General features: G+C 36.2%; 1 protein-coding gene across 1 annotated transcript in view; it reads right to left on the bottom strand.

Annotated features, from left to right (window-relative positions):
- WDPCP (WD repeat containing planar cell polarity effector) overlaps positions 1-17,574 on the bottom strand; it is a 175,400-nt gene that overhangs the window by 76,862 nt on the left and 80,964 nt on the right. The window contains exons 11-12 of the mRNA XM_007464152.1: positions 12,735-12,923; positions 9,473-9,596 (exon numbers count right to left, since the gene is read on the bottom strand). Coding sequence (XP_007464214.1) covers positions 9,473-9,596; positions 12,735-12,923 — 313 coding nt within the window. The remainder of the gene's footprint in view (positions 1-9,472; positions 9,597-12,734; positions 12,924-17,574) is intronic.

Genomic DNA, 17,574 nt, shown 5'->3' with positions numbered 1-17,574 from the left:
CAAACACAATGGAAACATTTCACATAAAAGTAGACATATTCTGAACCTTATTTATTGAGGTTCATTTTTTATACTCTATCATGGTCTTTCCTTGAGCTGTGAGACCTGCAGATGTAAACAATCTGCCTAATAAATTGTTGACTACATCTCCTCTGCATGTCTCTTTTCAGACCTCAGCAGGTTAGAGTCTCTAACAAAGCCGAATTTCTCCTAGACTTAAGTCTTCATGAGTGTCAACAGCCAAGAATCATCATCACTCTCTTAATAGCCACAAGTTGCATACCATGTATGTCCTTCACTATCTGAGAAGACATCTTTGATTTTTGCCATGTTGGTAAAAGCTGTCCTCACGCCACAGCTTTTTTAAAAGTAGCTGTAACTTTGTTACATGGTCCATGTTACATGTCCATATTCATCTCTAGTACATACCAACTGCAGCTAGGTGCCATTTATTTGATACAGTGAATGTGAATAAATCCTAGTGTCTTTTAATCCCTTTCATCTGCCAAACTAACTAAAGAGAATAAGACTTCCAGATGAGAAGCATGAGGAGGCCGTCATTTAAGGCCATTCTGGGGTTTGAGGTCAACAACTGTCTTGATCAGAAGTGTCAGGCCTGCAGATATAGTTCACTCACTTATAAATGTGGCCTTTTACCCCGGCCCAGTAAATTACTCATTGAATAAGAGTAACAGAGAAGACGGTGGGAAGTTACACCCAAGAGAAAATGAGAATGACAAGCAGTTCTTTTTTTGTGTGTGTGGTACGCGGGCCTCTCACTGTTGTGGCCTCTCCCGTTGCGGAGCACAGGCTCTGGATGCGCAGGCTCAGCGGCCATGGCTCACGGGCCCAGCCGCTCCATGGCATGTGGGATCTTCCCGGACTGGGGCATGAACACGTGTCCCCTGCATTGGCAGGCGGACTCTCAACCGCGCAACCAGGGAAGCCTGACAAGCAGTTCTGAATAGACAACTCAACTAGGATTTAGGCAGAAAACAAATTTTGTACATCACAAATGAATAAGCAGACTATCCCTATTCTTAACTCCACCTCTATAACGAATCTAGTCTATTTCTCTCACACTGGACAAAAGAGAGTTCTTAAGGCCATTACAGTAATTCCAATAAAACAGAATGGTTATTATGGTGGCTTTTCAAATAATCATGATTTTCCTTTTAACAATGCAGTTTTTACCCATTTTGATTTTTAGACATAAAAATCTGAGAGAGAATGTGAGCAATATAAGTAAAATCTAAGGACTTATTTCACTGGTGTAGTCATATGTAGGGAAGTGATGCTGAAAAGGAGAGCCATACTGACAAATGCAACACAGTTTGGATGCTTTGGGCCACATCCCTGGCTCATATCCCTGATTAACTACAAAAGGGGAACCTTGAGGAAGAAGAGCCAAGTGTGTCAAATTTGTTCATGAAACAGCCTTCAAGTTATTTGCATCTATCCTCAACAAATTTTGTTTGGTTTACCAATTTACTGATTAGTATCACAACTTTTTTTCAAATCATCATTATGGTAGAAGGCCCCTCAACCCCTGGCGGGAATCTCAACTGCCCCTATACCCAACCAGCCCTAACTGGGCCCACATGAAAATAAGCTCCTTCGTCTATAAAAGCACATTTATCTAGTTGCTTTCAGTTAAAGGCCTTAAGGTTTTGTCCTTGTTCCCTTCTGCTTATTTTCCCTTTTTGATCTTTGATCCTTTTCCTAAACAAAGGTCTGTTCATATATGTGTGAGTCACTTTCTAGAGTTAAACAATCTTTAAATCTAAGTACCATATCAAAGAAAGTAAAAGTCTCTTAGAAGGCCATCATAGTGAATCAACTTTTAGGATTTTTTTCTTTAAAATTTCATGTACTCAATGATTACAACTATGTAACTAAATATGCATTTGAAAAAATGGCTTGGGCTTCCCTGGTGGTGCAGTGGTTGAGAGTCCACCTGCCGATATAGGGGACGCAGGTTCATGCCCCGGTCTGGGAAGATCCCACATGCCGCAGAGCGGCTGGGCCCATCAGCCATGGCCGCTGAGCCTGCGCATCCAGAGCCTGTGCTCCGCAACGGGAGAGGCCACAACAGTGAGAGGCCCACGTACCGCAAAAAAACAAAAAAAAAGAAAAAGAAAAAACGGCTAAAAGAAAAACAATGAAGAAAAAGTTGTGTGAGTATAGTAATGGATCCTGATTTGTTAAAAACATCTTGGGACTGTGGCTTACTTTGTGGGAAAAATGTTAATTACTAATTTAATTTCATTAATGGTTATAGAGCTATTCAGATCTTCTATTTCTTTTTCACTCAGTTTTGGTTATTTTTATTTTTCTAAGAAACTCTCCATTTCACCTAATGTTTCAAGTTTGTTGTTCATAGTGTTCCCTTTAATTTTTTAAAATCTCTGACAGGTCTATCATTAGGTCCCTTTTAGTATATCCCTAATATTGTTCATTATTTTCTATTTTACCAATCTTGTCAAAGAACAAGTGCTTAGCTTTATTAATCCTCTTTTATAACTTTTTGTTACATTAATTTCTGAGCATATATTATTTCCTTCCTTCTACTTTTTTTAGGTTTATTTTGCTAATATTTTTTGAATTTCTTAAATTGCATGGTGCTTTTTTAAAAAAATTGAAGTATAATTGCTATAGTGATTTGATATCTCTATACATTACAAAATGATCACTGCAATAAGTTTAGTTACAATCTGTCACCATATAAAGTTATTATAATATTATTGACTATATTCCTCATGCTGTGTATTTCATCCCTGTGACTCATTTATTTTGTAACTGGAAGTCTGTACCTCTTACTCTCCCTCACCTATTTTACTCATCCCCCCACTCATCTCCCCTCTGGCCACCACATGTTTGTTCTCTGAATCGATGAGTCTGTTTCTGTTTTGTTGTTTGTTCATTTGTTTTGTTTTTATATTCCACATATAAGTGAAATCATACAGTATTTGTCTTTCTCTGTCTGACTTATTTCACTTACCATAATACCCTCTAGATCCATCCATGTTGTTTCAAATGGCAAGACTTCATTCGTTTTTATGACTAATAGTCCATTGTATTAATATAGATCACATCTTTTTTACCCATTCATCTGTCTGTGGACACTTAGTGTGCTTCCATATCTTGGCTATTATAAATAATGTTTTAAATTGCATGGTTCTTTAATTTTGAGCCTGTCTTCTTTTCTTATACAAACATTTAAAGCTATATATCTCCCTTATAACTCTGCCTCAGAACTTACCTCTGAATTTCTCATTCAAACTCAACATGTTCAAAACCAATCTCTTGACCTTTTCCCACTACCTATTCTTTCTGCAGTCTTACGGGTCTTGTCAATGGCAACTCCATTTTTCCAGTTGCTGAGATCCAAACACTTAAAGTTATCCTTACCTTCTCTTTCTATCATATGCTTCATCCAGTCTGTGAGCAAATGCTATTAGCCAAACCTTCAATATGCCCAAAATCCAAGCACTCTATCCTCATCCCTCTTACTACCAATCTGCTCTAAATGGTCACCATTTCTCACTCAATTATTGCATTAGCCTCCCAAATGGTCTCCTTGCTCTTGGCCTTCAAAGGTCTATTCTCAACATAGCATCTGAGTGATTCATTCACTAGCTGGTCCAAATCATCTACTGACTTGCCCTATTATTCAAGAGAAAAATCCCAGTTCCTTAACAACAGCCAACAAAAGTCCTATATAACCGAGCCACCTGGTAGACCTCTGACCCAAGCTCTTACTATTCTGCCTCTCATTCACTGCTCCAGCCAAAGTGCTGGGATTTAACTTATATTCCACCTTTTTAGGGAGGCCTCACCACCCAATGCTCCCTAGTTCCTGTCCTTGCTTTGTTCTTCTTCAATGTATGTATCATTAACTTAACATTCTATATATTTTACCTACTTATTTACATAATGTTTCCTTCACTAACTGTAAACTTTATGATGCCATGGATTTGTGTGTGTGTGTCTGTTTTGTTCACTGCTATATTCTAGCTCTAACAATAGTGCCTGTTCATATTCTCTATTTCCTTAATTATACTTTGTTCACTTAATCTATCAATTACCACACAAAGGGAATTAAAATTTCTAACTATGAAAGTGAAATTTGTCAATTTTTATTTTATGTGTACTCAAGCTATATTATGCACATTTAGAATCGTTATATCTTACTGGTAAATTGATTTTTCTGTTGATATTGATCTCTACTAATCTGTACTACTGATTTTGCTTTAAAGACTATTTATATAACATTATTAGGTCTCTTTTGGTATTGACTTACTATAATTTTTTTCCATTCTCTAGCTTTTAAACTTTCTGTGTCTTAGGTGTCTCTTGTAAAAACATAGAAGAAACTGTTTCAACAATCTCTGTGAATGAAAATTTTAACCTACTTAAATTGACAATGATTATTGATTTTAAAAATTCATTTCTACTACCTCATTGTGTTTTCTGTTTTTCATCTTTTTTTATGTTTCTTCCCCCTGCATGCTGCACCCTCCCCCAATTCTTGCCTTCTTTGGGGCTGAATTTTTTTTTTCCTTATCCAACATTTTCACTCTATTTGTTTGACAAGTATACACTCTATTTCTATTCTTTCAGTGATTACCCTAGAAATTCTACCGTGTATCTTTTACTGAATAAAATCTGGTATTAATAAGTGTCTCTACTTTCCTCTTGAAAAGTCAAGGACCTTAGAATGCTTTAACTTCTTCACTTCTCTCCTGATTTATATGTTGTCATTGTGCAGGATTTTATCTTAATTTAACCACCTGCATTAGACATTAGTGGTTATGTTTTACATGATCCATTTTTGTTTAAGTTCCCACAAGTTTAACATTATTTTTGTCCACCATTCCTTCTTGCATCTCATACCTTCCTTCCTTTTAGTTCTCTCAAGGAAGATGTTGCCCTTCAAGGGTCCTAGATTGATGTGGGGATCTCTGATCCAGTCTCCCACTCTGCTTGAGCCCTAGGCTTTGTCTCCAACCCTCTGAGTATACAGCCTTTAAAAATCAAGCACCTCACTGCCAGGTGCCAGCAGATGCCCTCAAGGCAAACTTTGACTTTGCTTATTCTTGTGGAATCAAGCATCCTTGTCATTTCAACCTCTGAGTGTTTCCCTTAGTTTCCTGCCAGCTCTACCATGCTTTAAACAAATATTTTAAATATATTATCCATTAAACAGATGATCTGACCAGGACGTTTTTCTCTGTAGATCATTCTGTCTTATTCTCCAAATATTCGGAGGTAGCAGTTTTAGTATTTTTGTTTTTTGAATTGGTTTCATATAATCGTTTTATTTACTGTGTATGCTCCATTAGTAAAAAGTAAAATTTAAAAAGCCATTTAAAATTCAAAGTGGTTAACAATTTCTTTTTGCCTAACACATATATTTTTCATAAGCCAAGAGCCATTTCTAAAAGACTACCTTTTTTTTTCTGAATTCTAAGTGTAAATATTGACTCCAACATAATACATATTATCCTCCAACATATTATACAAATTTTCAAACATCCAGGAAAGTTAAAATAATATATATATATTTTTACCACCTAGATTCTGTCATCATTTTACAACATTGTTTTATCACATATCTATTCATCTCCCTTCCTATCCATCAGTTCATCTTACTTTTTTGTTGCAGTGCTAAGGAAAATGCAGACATCAGTACATTTCCCCACAAATATTTTATAAACATGATATTTTTATTTCTAGGCAATAAAGCTCCCTGTCCCAAGATTTTGCTTACTATTTTATAAGCATTTTAAAAATATGACTCTCTGTGCCATAATCACATAATACCATTTGAGTCAGAAAACAAGTCTTATAGTTAAGAGGGGAAATAAACAAGTAAAATTAACTATTAATCCTTTATAACATATTTCCATGTTAGTAAAATAAGCTTCATATGTGGCACATTCACTGAAATGTTTGCCCTTTTATTTCATCAATATTTAGGAGTTCCTCTTATAGTTTCTATTCATTTATAATGAAAAGCTCTTACTTGTTAATACTTCCCTTTTTTTTTTAACATCTTTATTGGAGTATAATTGCTTTACAGTGTTGTGTTAGTTTCTGCTGTATAACAAAGTGAATCAGCTATACGTATACATATAACCCCATATCCCCTCCCTCTTGCGTCTCCCTCCCACCCTCCCTATCCCACCCCTCTAGGTGGACACAAAGCACCAAGCTGATCTCTCTGTGCTATGCGGCTGCTTCCCAGTAGCTGTCTATTTTACATTTGGTAGTGTATATATGTCAATGCCACTCTCTCACTTCGTCCCAGCTTACCCTTCCCCCTCCCTGTGTCCTCAAGTCCATTCTCTATGTCTGCGTCTTTATTCCTGTCCTACCCCTAGGTTCTTCAGAACCATTTTTTTTTAGATTCCATATATATGTGTTAGCATACAGTATTTGTTTTTCTCTTTCTGACTTACTTCACTCTGTATGACAGACTCTAGATCCATCCACCTCTCTACAAATAACTCCATTTCTTTTTATGGCTGAGTAATATTCCATTAATACTTCCCTACTCAGTAGTTCTGGAGGACTGTTCAATTTTATGGAAGCAGAGAGGTGAACAATCACCTTCTGAACTTAGTTTAGGCAAACCTGCATCTTCCTTCTATGATATTGTGATTTATAATAAGAAATATATATATTCGATTTTTGTACTGTTTGTGACAAAGGAGCTCCCTGGAACTTCCTAAGTGACAAGGAGCCAAAAAGGTGAAAGGAAAGTCTTTTGTAATTCATAACAATCCCATTTCAGCCATACCTGAGTTTAGGTTAATGAGGTGACTTTCTGAAAGCCTCTACAGATGGGGGCTGGTTGTCAGGGAAACCAACCACATGATTAGAGGGTTAGAACTTCAGTCTCACTCCTGGAGTTCTGGGGAGGAGGGAGGAAAGGGGAGCCAGAGGTTGAATTAATCACCAATGGCCAGTAATTTAATCAATCATGCCTATGTAATGGAGCCTCCATAAATACTCAAAAGGAGGAGATTCAGAGAGCTTCTGGATTGGTGAATATATGGAGGTGCTGGGAAGGTGGTGCACTTGGAGAGGGCACAGAGGCTTTGAGTCCTTTCCCATATAACTTGCCCTATGCATCTCTTCATCTGGCTGTTTTATTTGTATCCTTTAAAATATCAGCAATAGGGGCTTCCCTGGTGGCACAGTGGTTAAGAATCCGCCTGCCAATGCATGGGACAGGGGTTCAAGCCCTGGTCTAGGACGATCCCACATGCCGCGGAGCAACAAAGCCAGTATGCCACAACTACTGAGCCTGTGAGCCACAACTACTGAGCCCGTGTGCCACAACTACTGAGCCTGCGTTCTAGAGCCCGCAAGCCACGGCTACGAGCCCACATGCCACAACCACTGAGCGTGTGCTCTAGAGCCCGTGAGCCACAACTACTGAAGCCCGTGAGCCACAACTACTGAAGCCCGTGCGCCTAGAGCCCCTGCTCCACAACAACATACCGCAATGAGAAGCCCATGCACCGCAATGAAGAGTAGCCCCACCAGGGAAGCCCCACCATATACTTTTTGATATTAAAATCAATATACTATTTTATTCTTTTTCTAATCTGGACTCAAGCAATCTGAGTCCTCAGCTTAACCAGTGGGTGATCTTAGGTATATCCCTACTCTGCATGGTGCCTCTTTCCTTCATCTTTAATTTAAAATTCTTTATGATGATCTTTACTGTTTAGGACTTATTCCATTATCTAATAACTTTTTTTAGAGTATTAAAATACTGACTAGCCAAGTACAGAGGGTAACGCAATTCTAGTACTTCACAAATACAGAAAAGTATTTGCCCTTTTTCTCTTCCCTTAAGCAGAACTTCTTGGCAGCAGATTAAACAAAAGGATGGCTCCAACTTAAGCTATCTCATTCAATTTCTTCTACACTTAACGTTCCTTTTTTCATAATGCCGTGTATAGCCTACTGTCAAAAGAACTACTAAACATTCATTATAATTGAAATAGTAGAAAGCATACAAAAAAGGAAATATGAAAAACCTAGTATACCCTAAGAGACAACATTCAATTCCAGATGTAACCACACAGAAAACTTAGAGTCTGTGTGGTTACATCAGTACTACATCAGTCCCAGTATTTTTGTCATGTCTATGATTATACATAGAACACTGCCTCATTTAGGGTGAAGAATCTCTTAGAATATACTAAAATCGTTCAGATAAAAAGGCAATATTCAATTATAGGTCATAACTCATGCAATATATTAACATCTCTCAGCTCCTATAAAGACTGTTCTCTAAAGGTTTCACTGTTGGGTAGAGATCAAAGTGCCACTTTATAAATAGTTTACTTATTTGTCAATTGATAATACCTTCTTAGCAGGGTTGTTCTGAGAAAAAAAGGAGAGACTATACATGAAATTGCTTGAGTTAAAAAGAACTACAACAGCTAGGTTATACTGTAAGTAAAATTAAAACTCTAAATTCAACTCAATGTAATTTATGGTACATGAAACTGAAAATTCTATTACTTTCTATCATAAAATATATATAAAAGTACACAAAATGTATACTTTCAGCTAAAAGAATAATAATTTTTATTGGACCCTGATATATACCCCACTTATCTTAAGAAATGGAACATTACTAATACCTTGGTGGCTCCATGGGCTTGTTCCTTTCATATTTCTCTTAACCCATTCCACAATACCCTAAATTTTGTTATACTCACTTCTTCGCTTTTACTTCTAGCATTGACATATTCAGATGTATCCCTAAAGTAACTAACTAGCTAGTTATCTATCTATCCATCCATCCATCTCTATCCATCCATTCATCTTCCATCCATTTTTTGAACTTTATATATAGAGAAATGCTATATGTACTTGTCCTTCAACTTCTGCAGTATCTGTCTCAGAGTAACTTCTTGACATTATCTAATTTTTCATATAATCCATAAGATTAAAAGAATTAAAGGAAATTAAAGCAGAGAAAATGAGGCACAGTGAAGCTAGCAACTTGCCACCTTGTATGGGAAGACAATGAGCAAATCTCTCTACAGTAATTTTGAAAGTAAAGCAGACCCGTGACTGTCTTAGAACTTTATAGCACATTCATTTTAGCTGCAATTAAAATAAACATTTCTCTATTGTTAAGAGTACAATTAATATTTTTAAATTCACTTTACATAGCTGGTTTTTTTGCTTTTGTATTAAAGGGGCAAATTATATTAAAGTGTAGTAATGATGTAAAAGCCCTCAACAATATTCCAATATAGTCCTTAATAGGAAAACAAGAACGAATTAAATAAAGAATATCAAGAGCCAATTTGTTTTTCTCTTAGAGGACAGACTATTAAAAAAGATATAGCCATATTATGGAATATTCTAATTAAAGAAGATAGCTCCTTGAATAGGTAATTAGTCTGACACTAATTAATCCAAAGATATCATTCACCTGAGTAAGTGGTGGAAGAATCTCCTTGCATATTTGCTGATTTGGTCTCTGTATTCCAATATAGTTGTATCCAGGAGTGGTCTTGTTGGAGCATAGAAGGTTCCAAGGCTTGCCTCAAGCTGTGCTGTGGAATTCAAACATAGCAGCACTAAAACAAGTGAAACTCCTTCAATTACAACAGAATACTCATGTTTGCAGTCAGTCAGGTTTTGCAAACTTGGATGAAATGTGAGCTTGTTGCAGGAAAGATGAAATTAAAATATGACAGCTGATACAAAAACAAACCTGTGTATAAACTTTCACTTGAAGCAAAGCTGACAATGACTCTGAGCAACAAAAAGCTGTCAAAACTGAAGAAATCCATAATGAATCAACCTCTCACCACAAATGGGTAATTAAAACAGTGACTCATCAGAGTAACACAGTTTGAACTAGTATTTCCAGTAAAATCAACTCACAGTGTGCTCAACATTTACTCTCTTTAGCTGAAAGGAACAAACTAGCCTTTCTGCATTAGGCATTGAAATCAGTATTAGAAATGTTTAAAAAAATAATACAAATAAAAATATCCTGATTGGAGTAATAATATCTCTCTATTACAACTTTAGAGAAAGATTGAAATCCCCTATACCTTCCTTAAATCCTGTCCTAAACAACAAGATTGTTGGTTTTATCCAAGTGTGAAAGTTAACACCCCTGGGAGGTATGTTAATCTGCTTTGGTCAACTGACACCCTCCTAGGAAGGAAGGATTGGAGAGCAGGTTTTGATAAGCCAAAGGGCTAGTGATTGGGAGAAAAAAGCACATTTTGCCTAATTTACACTTTTACCAAGACATGCCAATGGGGTTGTGTTTCCTCCAAGAAATACCTGGAAAATATATAATTACCATAATGGTGAGAGTTGTATGAGAATACAGTTCACAGTAAGACTCCACGGATTTTTATGCTACTAGCACTAGGTTGAATGAACAATTCCTTATTTAGCAAAACTCTTTAATTTTAAGCATATCTGGGTTTGAAAGTATTGCATACCTCATCAGAGTAATTGCTATGGACTTGGCTAAGCTGTTAGCTATTTCTTTTTTTAATCTCAAATCTAGACAGTAAAGTAAGATGAACTTTAGTGGTATTTTCTTTCAAAGCAGCAGTCAATTCAGATTAAAATTGAATACAGCAAGGCCATTGTGAAAGCAAGCCAGATTCTCTTGCCATTGCTTGTTTTCTTGACAGCATGTTCCGTACATCTGAAATGTTTGAGCCTACATGGAATACTCGTAGCTCCCAGCACAGTTATAGATTCATTAGATAGCCCAGCTTGATGTTTAAGGCAGAAATGAAGATCTCAAAGACAACCACAGCATAGCTACAAATAAAAGAGCTCACTGGCTTCCACTAATAAGAGGAAAACAAATTACCATGTCAAATTTGTTAGATTCAGATAGAATAAATCTCAATAGAGAAGAATTGTAAATGTTTTAGAAATGTGTTTTGCAGTTACGTGGGGGAAAATGCATATACCTACTTAAAATGTACATATTCTGATAACCCAGCATCATGCAAGCATTTTATTTTAATAGCCTAATATATCATACAAGCTTTTTATTTCCCTATCCACCCAATATGGTTCCTTGATAGTTTCCTTTATTAAGGCAGGAATCTGATAATACCCATTTGTGAATTCCCTAATAATCTTTCTTACTACACAGGGATCTTACAACACAAATTCACTAAGGTGCTAGCAATTTCTCAGTCTCCTAAGAGTCAATATTTTATCTTCTTCATATTTCTTCAACTGTAAATTTAGAGTATCTTGCATGGATTATGTGTACCAGGCTTTCTTTAGGGACCCTGCTACTTTTTTTTTCCTCTGCTATCTACCCAACCTGAAGAGTGTACCAATACTAATAAATAATTACTTGATATAACTCTGTAGGTAGAAATACTACAGTAATCGTAGAACCCTAAAATTTTGAAGTTATAATCTTCTTTTTACTTTTAACTAATATTCATTGAGTACCTACTGTGGGCCAAGCACTGTGCTATGCATTTTCTCATTGCAGAAGTATTGGAATCTCTGTAGATGTGTTGGACTACCTCCAAAAAGCACATTCAATTAACATTAAATAAATATTTATTGTGGGCCTCCTATGAGTTGGGGCCAAGTCTCACGATGCAGACTTCTTGAAAGAACATGTTCTTGCTGATTATTCTTCTCTAAAATTAGTAAAATGAAGGTTATGTACAGAATACTATCTAAACAATTTGTTTACTTTGGAAACGTAATAAAATGGAATAAGAAAATCTATAAACATGGAAAGAAAATAGTGGGGAAGCAAAGCTCTCCAGTAAAGGCCTTTTGACATATTCCCTGTTTTCCTTACCTTGTAAATCACATACAGAAAGTTTCTCATTGGCCATTATTTCCCCCTGTTAATATCAATGCTTATTACAAACATTTGAAATAAAGATATGAATGCAAGAATGTTTAGATGCATTTTACATTAAGTAAATAAATTACTCGTAATAAAAATAACATACACTGGATAACTGGCAAATATAAAAATTGATTTCATTATTGTATGTGGCACATATTTTTTTTCTTTTTTGTTAACAGTGCCTTGTCTCTCTTTGACAATAAACATCTGAGATCCTATGGGCAAAATAACTTATTAGGAGAAGGTTGGGAAATCCAAGCATGCAGAAGGGAGAGGGGTATCAGAACTCTAAGTTAGAATGAAAACAAGAAGGAACAGCCTGGGCTGCAGTTCTCACACACACACACACACACACACACACACACACACACACACACACACACACAATCAGTGATAAGGTCTACTGTCTGGACAAAGAACTTGGGATGTGAAAGAAAAATACTGATGTCTAAAGTAAAGGAGAAATAAGGACTTTGTTTAGGGCCCTTTGTCTTCCAAACCCTACAGAGTACATGAAATTTCTCATCAAAGTTTGAAATCTGAGTATATTCTACACATGAACTTAGTCTGAAATATACAGTGACTTCATTGTGAGTTCCAACATAGGTATATACAGAAAAGTTATTATGTTGACCAGTACTATACAGTAAGTACCGTATGGAAGTAATTATTTGATATCTCATTTTGTCAGTTTAATAGGGCATTAACATTTTTGTCTTCTAATCTCCAGTAACATGACTTCAAAACATCCTCAAAAAACAACTGACAATAAAATGTACTTCATGTATATACAAAACCCATTTATGAAATATATTTTAAGTCTGACCTTCTCTCTCTGGAGTGAGCTTTTGTCTAAGAAGATGGTTTACGATGGCAGTCATGCTGATAAAGCACTGGTAGCCCAGAGTGTCCCAGTTCATACTATTCAGGATGTTTATTGCCTCATAGATCTCATCACAGTGAATGTACTGGAAGATGATGTCTACCAGGCCCAGCTGTCCTTGTGTGAAGATACCTGTCACAGAAAAATATAAAACCAAGTGAATCTTTTAAAAATAAGAAGTAGGACTTCCCTGGTGGTCCAGTGGCTACGACTCCATGCTCCCAATGCAGGGGGGCCAGGTTCAATCCCTGGTCAGGGAACTAGATTCCACATGCCGCAACTAAAGATCCCGCATGCCACAACTAGGGACCCTGTGTGCCACAACTAAAGATCCCACAAGCCACAACTAAGATCCCAGATGCCACAACTAAAGATCCTGCATGACGCAATGAAGATCCCACAAGCGGCAGCTAAGACCCGGTGCAGCCAAATAGACAAATAAAAAGTAGATGGCTTCCCTGGTGGCGCAGTGGTTGAGAGTCCGCCTGCCGATTCAGGGGACACGGGTTCGTGCCCTGGTCCGGGAAGATCCCACATGCTGCGGAGCGGCTGGGCCTGTGGGCCACGGCCGCTGAGCCTGCGCGTCCGGAGCCTGTGCTCCGCAACGGGAGAGGCCACAACAGTGAGAGGCCCGTGTACCACAAAAAAATAACAAAATAAATAAAAAGTAGAATAACAAAAACAGATTTAAATTTTCTACAAAGGAAAAAAACAGTGATCATTTCTTGCATAAAGTGCTAGAAATGTGGGATTTGGGGGGGCCAAGAGTAATATGGCACTGTGGTTAAATCTTTAAATACCACCTACCAACTCCATCTAGCTTAGGCTTACCATTCAGCACATATTAACTAATTTATAATCAAACTGTTCAGACTAAAAATGAAAAAACCTCAGAACTTTTAGGTAAATCACAATAGCTAATTTAATTTTTTCCATCTGTCATTTAGGCCTTGGTTGTATATATTTAGAGATAATTCTGATGTAACACAATTCTTATTGACCAGCTTAATTAATTCTAAGTTGCACCTGGTCTTCAGCCCCATGTACTTGGGGGTCAAAAAGTACAAATATCCATGACAAATATAATGTGACTATATAAACATTTTTAGGACTGTTTTTATTAATGGGTGCTCTAAATTGATAGCTTCTTCACAGATATCACATACCAATTTATTTTAAATTGGCACTGAGATTATTCTCTTCTATTATTAGTAATTATTAGTAAGAAATTATCAGGATTAATCTTGTTATTGATCCACTTTCACAACTAAGATCTACTATAAAATATCTTATAACAACATAAACACATTTGCTTAGCCTTTTCAAATGAAAGAAAATCCACTTCTAAGCTTAGAGAAGCAAGAGCACAAAACAAAGGGGGATGGACTCTGTTCTAGTTTTATCTTATCATCTTTTAAATATGGCTGATCTCATTTGAAACTAACAATTTCTGTGTAATTAAGTGACAATAAGTATTAGTGCTTTTAAGGAGTTTGGGGTTTTTTGAAATCTTTAAAAAGTAGTTATCTATAAAATCTTTTTCCTTCCACAAATGTTTACTGATTTGAGTGAAACTACAAAAACGTCTCAGTACAAATAATCATAAAGCTAAATGAGAAAACATATGTGAAATTATTTGGAATCTGAAGTATGTAAAATAAAAACAGGGAAACAAAGATAAAAAATTGCAAACTTTGCTTCTGAAATTATGCAAGCTAGAGACAACAGTAGGGCTTTAAAAAATGCTGAGATAAAAATGAATTAGCCTAGAATTCTATAATTTTATAACAAAGCATTGAAAATTCATGAAGAAAAAACATTCTTAATAACAGAGCTCTAAAACAATAAAGCAAAAACTATCAAACTAATAGGAAAGTCAAATCTACAATTATCATTGGAGATTTCAGCATTTCTCTCTGATTAGTTGAAAAAAACCTATAAACAAAATCTGTAAATATAGAAAACACTTGAAAAACATCAGTAAATTTGACCTAATTAACATTTATACAATGCTTCACCCAACAACAGCAGAATACACATTCTTTTTAAGTGCACATATAACACCAACCAAGATGGAGCATATTCTGAGAGATAAAACAAGCCTCAATAAATTTAAATGCTTTGAAAGTATACAGAATAGGTTCCCAGACCACAATAGAACTAAATTAGATATCAAAACAGATATCTGGATGACTTTTAGTGTCTAAGGATTTATACACCAAGATTTTCAAGGGAGAAAATATTCCCCTTATATCCTCAGTGTGCTGGTAAATCTAAGTGATGTAAATACTCCCACCATGGCTGATTTCAAGCACTAATGTGATGGCATGGGACAAGTGATGCACTACTGCATGCTGTTATGCAATATTTCTACCATACAGATAAAATAAGTGTAAATAACCTCAAGGGTATAGATAATAGCAAAATGTAGTAAAATAACTAGGAAGTGGGAAAAAAAGAAATATATCTGGAAAATCTTTAAATATTTAGAAATTAATCAACACTGTTCTAAATAACCTATGGGTCAAAGAAGAAAACATGAATTAGAAAATATTCTGAAATGAATAAAAATAAAAATATAACATCAAAATTTGTGAGATGTAGCTGTGGTTATAGTATTACTTAGAGGGAAATTACCAGCCTTAAATACTCAATTACAAAAGAAAAAGGGTCTGAAATCAACAATCCAAGCTTCTACATTAAGAACCTAGAGAAAGAAGAGCAAATTAGACCTAAAATAAAATAGGAGATAATGAAAATATGAAAATAAATAATAGAGAAAGTCAGTGAACACAAAAGCTGGTTCTTTGAAACAATTTGTAAAATTGACCAACTTCTGGGGCTTCCCTGGTGGCGCAGTGGTTGAGAGTCCACCTGCTGATGTAGGGGACAGGGGTTCATGCCCCGGGCCGGGAAGATCCCACATGCCACAGAGCGGCTGGGCCCGTGAGCCATGGCCGCTGAGCCTGCGCGTCCGAAGCCTGTGCTCCGCAACAGGAGAGGCCACAACAGTGAGAGGCCCGTGTACCGCAAAAAAGAAAAAAATTGACCAACTTCTGCCAAATTGAGGAAAAAAAGAGAAGATACATTTATCAATATCAAGAATAATCATTATAGCACTACAGACATTAAAAAATAAGTGAATAATATGCTAACTTTACAGAAATAAATGTAGCTTAAATGAAATAGATTCCGTGAAAGATACAAATTATCAAAGCTCATTTAAGAAGAAATGAACAGACAACCTGAATGATCCTATTTTATTTAAATTTGAATTTGCAGTTTAAAAAACCTTTACACATACACACACACACAAAACCAGATGCCTTCACTGGTGAATTCTCTCAAACAGTAAGAGAAGAAATAGTATCACCTCTACACAACTCAAAATATAAGAGGAGGGAATATTTCCTAATTCATTTAATGATATCAGCATTACACTGATACCAAAAATGACAAAACATACATGAAAAGAAAAAGAAAACTGCAAACCAGTATCTTCCATAAACAAATACAAAAATCCTTAAAAAATATTAGCAAATCCAGCAACATATTGAAAAGGTAATACATCATGAACAAGAGAGATTTATCCCACAAATGCAGGTTGCTGAAACATCTGAAAACTGATCAACATAATTCACTATATGACCAGAAAAAACATATAATCATTTTAATACATGCAGAAAAGCACTTGATAAAATTGAACATCCACTCACACTAATATATATCAGCAGACTAGGAATGGAAGGGGACTTCCTCAACCTCGATAACATCATACATACAGTGAAAGATTAAATGCTATCCACCTAAGATTGGAAACAAAGCAAGGATATCTTCTCTTGCCACTTCTATTTAATATTGTACTGTCCTAGCTAGTAAAATAGGGAAGAAAACAAAATAAAAGGCATACACGTTGGATAAGAATATATAACACTTGTTTTTAACTGAAGTTGTCATAGTCATCTACGTAGAAAATCCTAAGTAATCTACAATAAAAAGTTACTACAACTAAGAAATGAGTTTACCAGGGTTGCAGGATACATGGTCAATATTTTAAATTTTTATTTTTATATAATCCCAATGAAAAATTAAAAGTTGTAATTAAAAATACTAATTACGGGGCTTCCCTGGTGGCGCAGTGGTTGAGAGTCCGCCTGCTGATGCAGGGGACATGGGTTCGTGCCCCGGTCCAGGAAGCTCCCACATGCCGTGGAGCGGCTGGGCCCATGAGCCGTGGCCACTGAGCCTGCGCGTCCGGAGCCTGTGCTCCGCAATGGGAGAGGCCACAACAGTGAGAGGCCCGCGTACCGAAAAAATAAAAAAACTAATTACTTTAGCATCCAAAAACATGAAGAAATTATGTACAAGATCTTTACACTTTAAACTATAAAACACTGCTGAGAGAAATTAAAGAAGACCTGAATAAATAGAGATGCTGTGTACATAAATTGGGAGACTCAATATTGTCAAATTGCCATTCCATCCCATACTGATCTATAGATTCAATGCAATCTCAATCAAAATCTCACCAGGTGTTTTTGTAGAAATTGACAAGTCAGTTTTAAAACTTATACAGAAACTCAAAACATCTAGAGTAGCCAAAACAATTTTGAAAAGAAGAACAGAGACTTCCCTGGTGGGCCAGTGGTTGAGACTTCGCCTTCCAGTGCAGGGGGTACGGGTCCAAGCCCTGGCTGGGGAGCTAAGATCCCACATGCCTCGCGGCCAAAAAACCAAAACATAAATCAGAAGCAATATTGTAACAAATGCAATAAAGACTTTA

Source organism: Lipotes vexillifer, unplaced genomic scaffold (genome assembly GCF_000442215.2).
Source record: "Lipotes vexillifer unplaced genomic scaffold, Lipotes_vexillifer_v1.1 scaffold311, whole genome shotgun sequence".
In the NCBI taxonomy this organism is placed as follows: Eukaryota; Metazoa; Chordata; class Mammalia; order Artiodactyla; family Lipotidae; genus Lipotes; species Lipotes vexillifer.
This window is presented reverse-complemented; position numbering and strand designations above follow the sequence as displayed.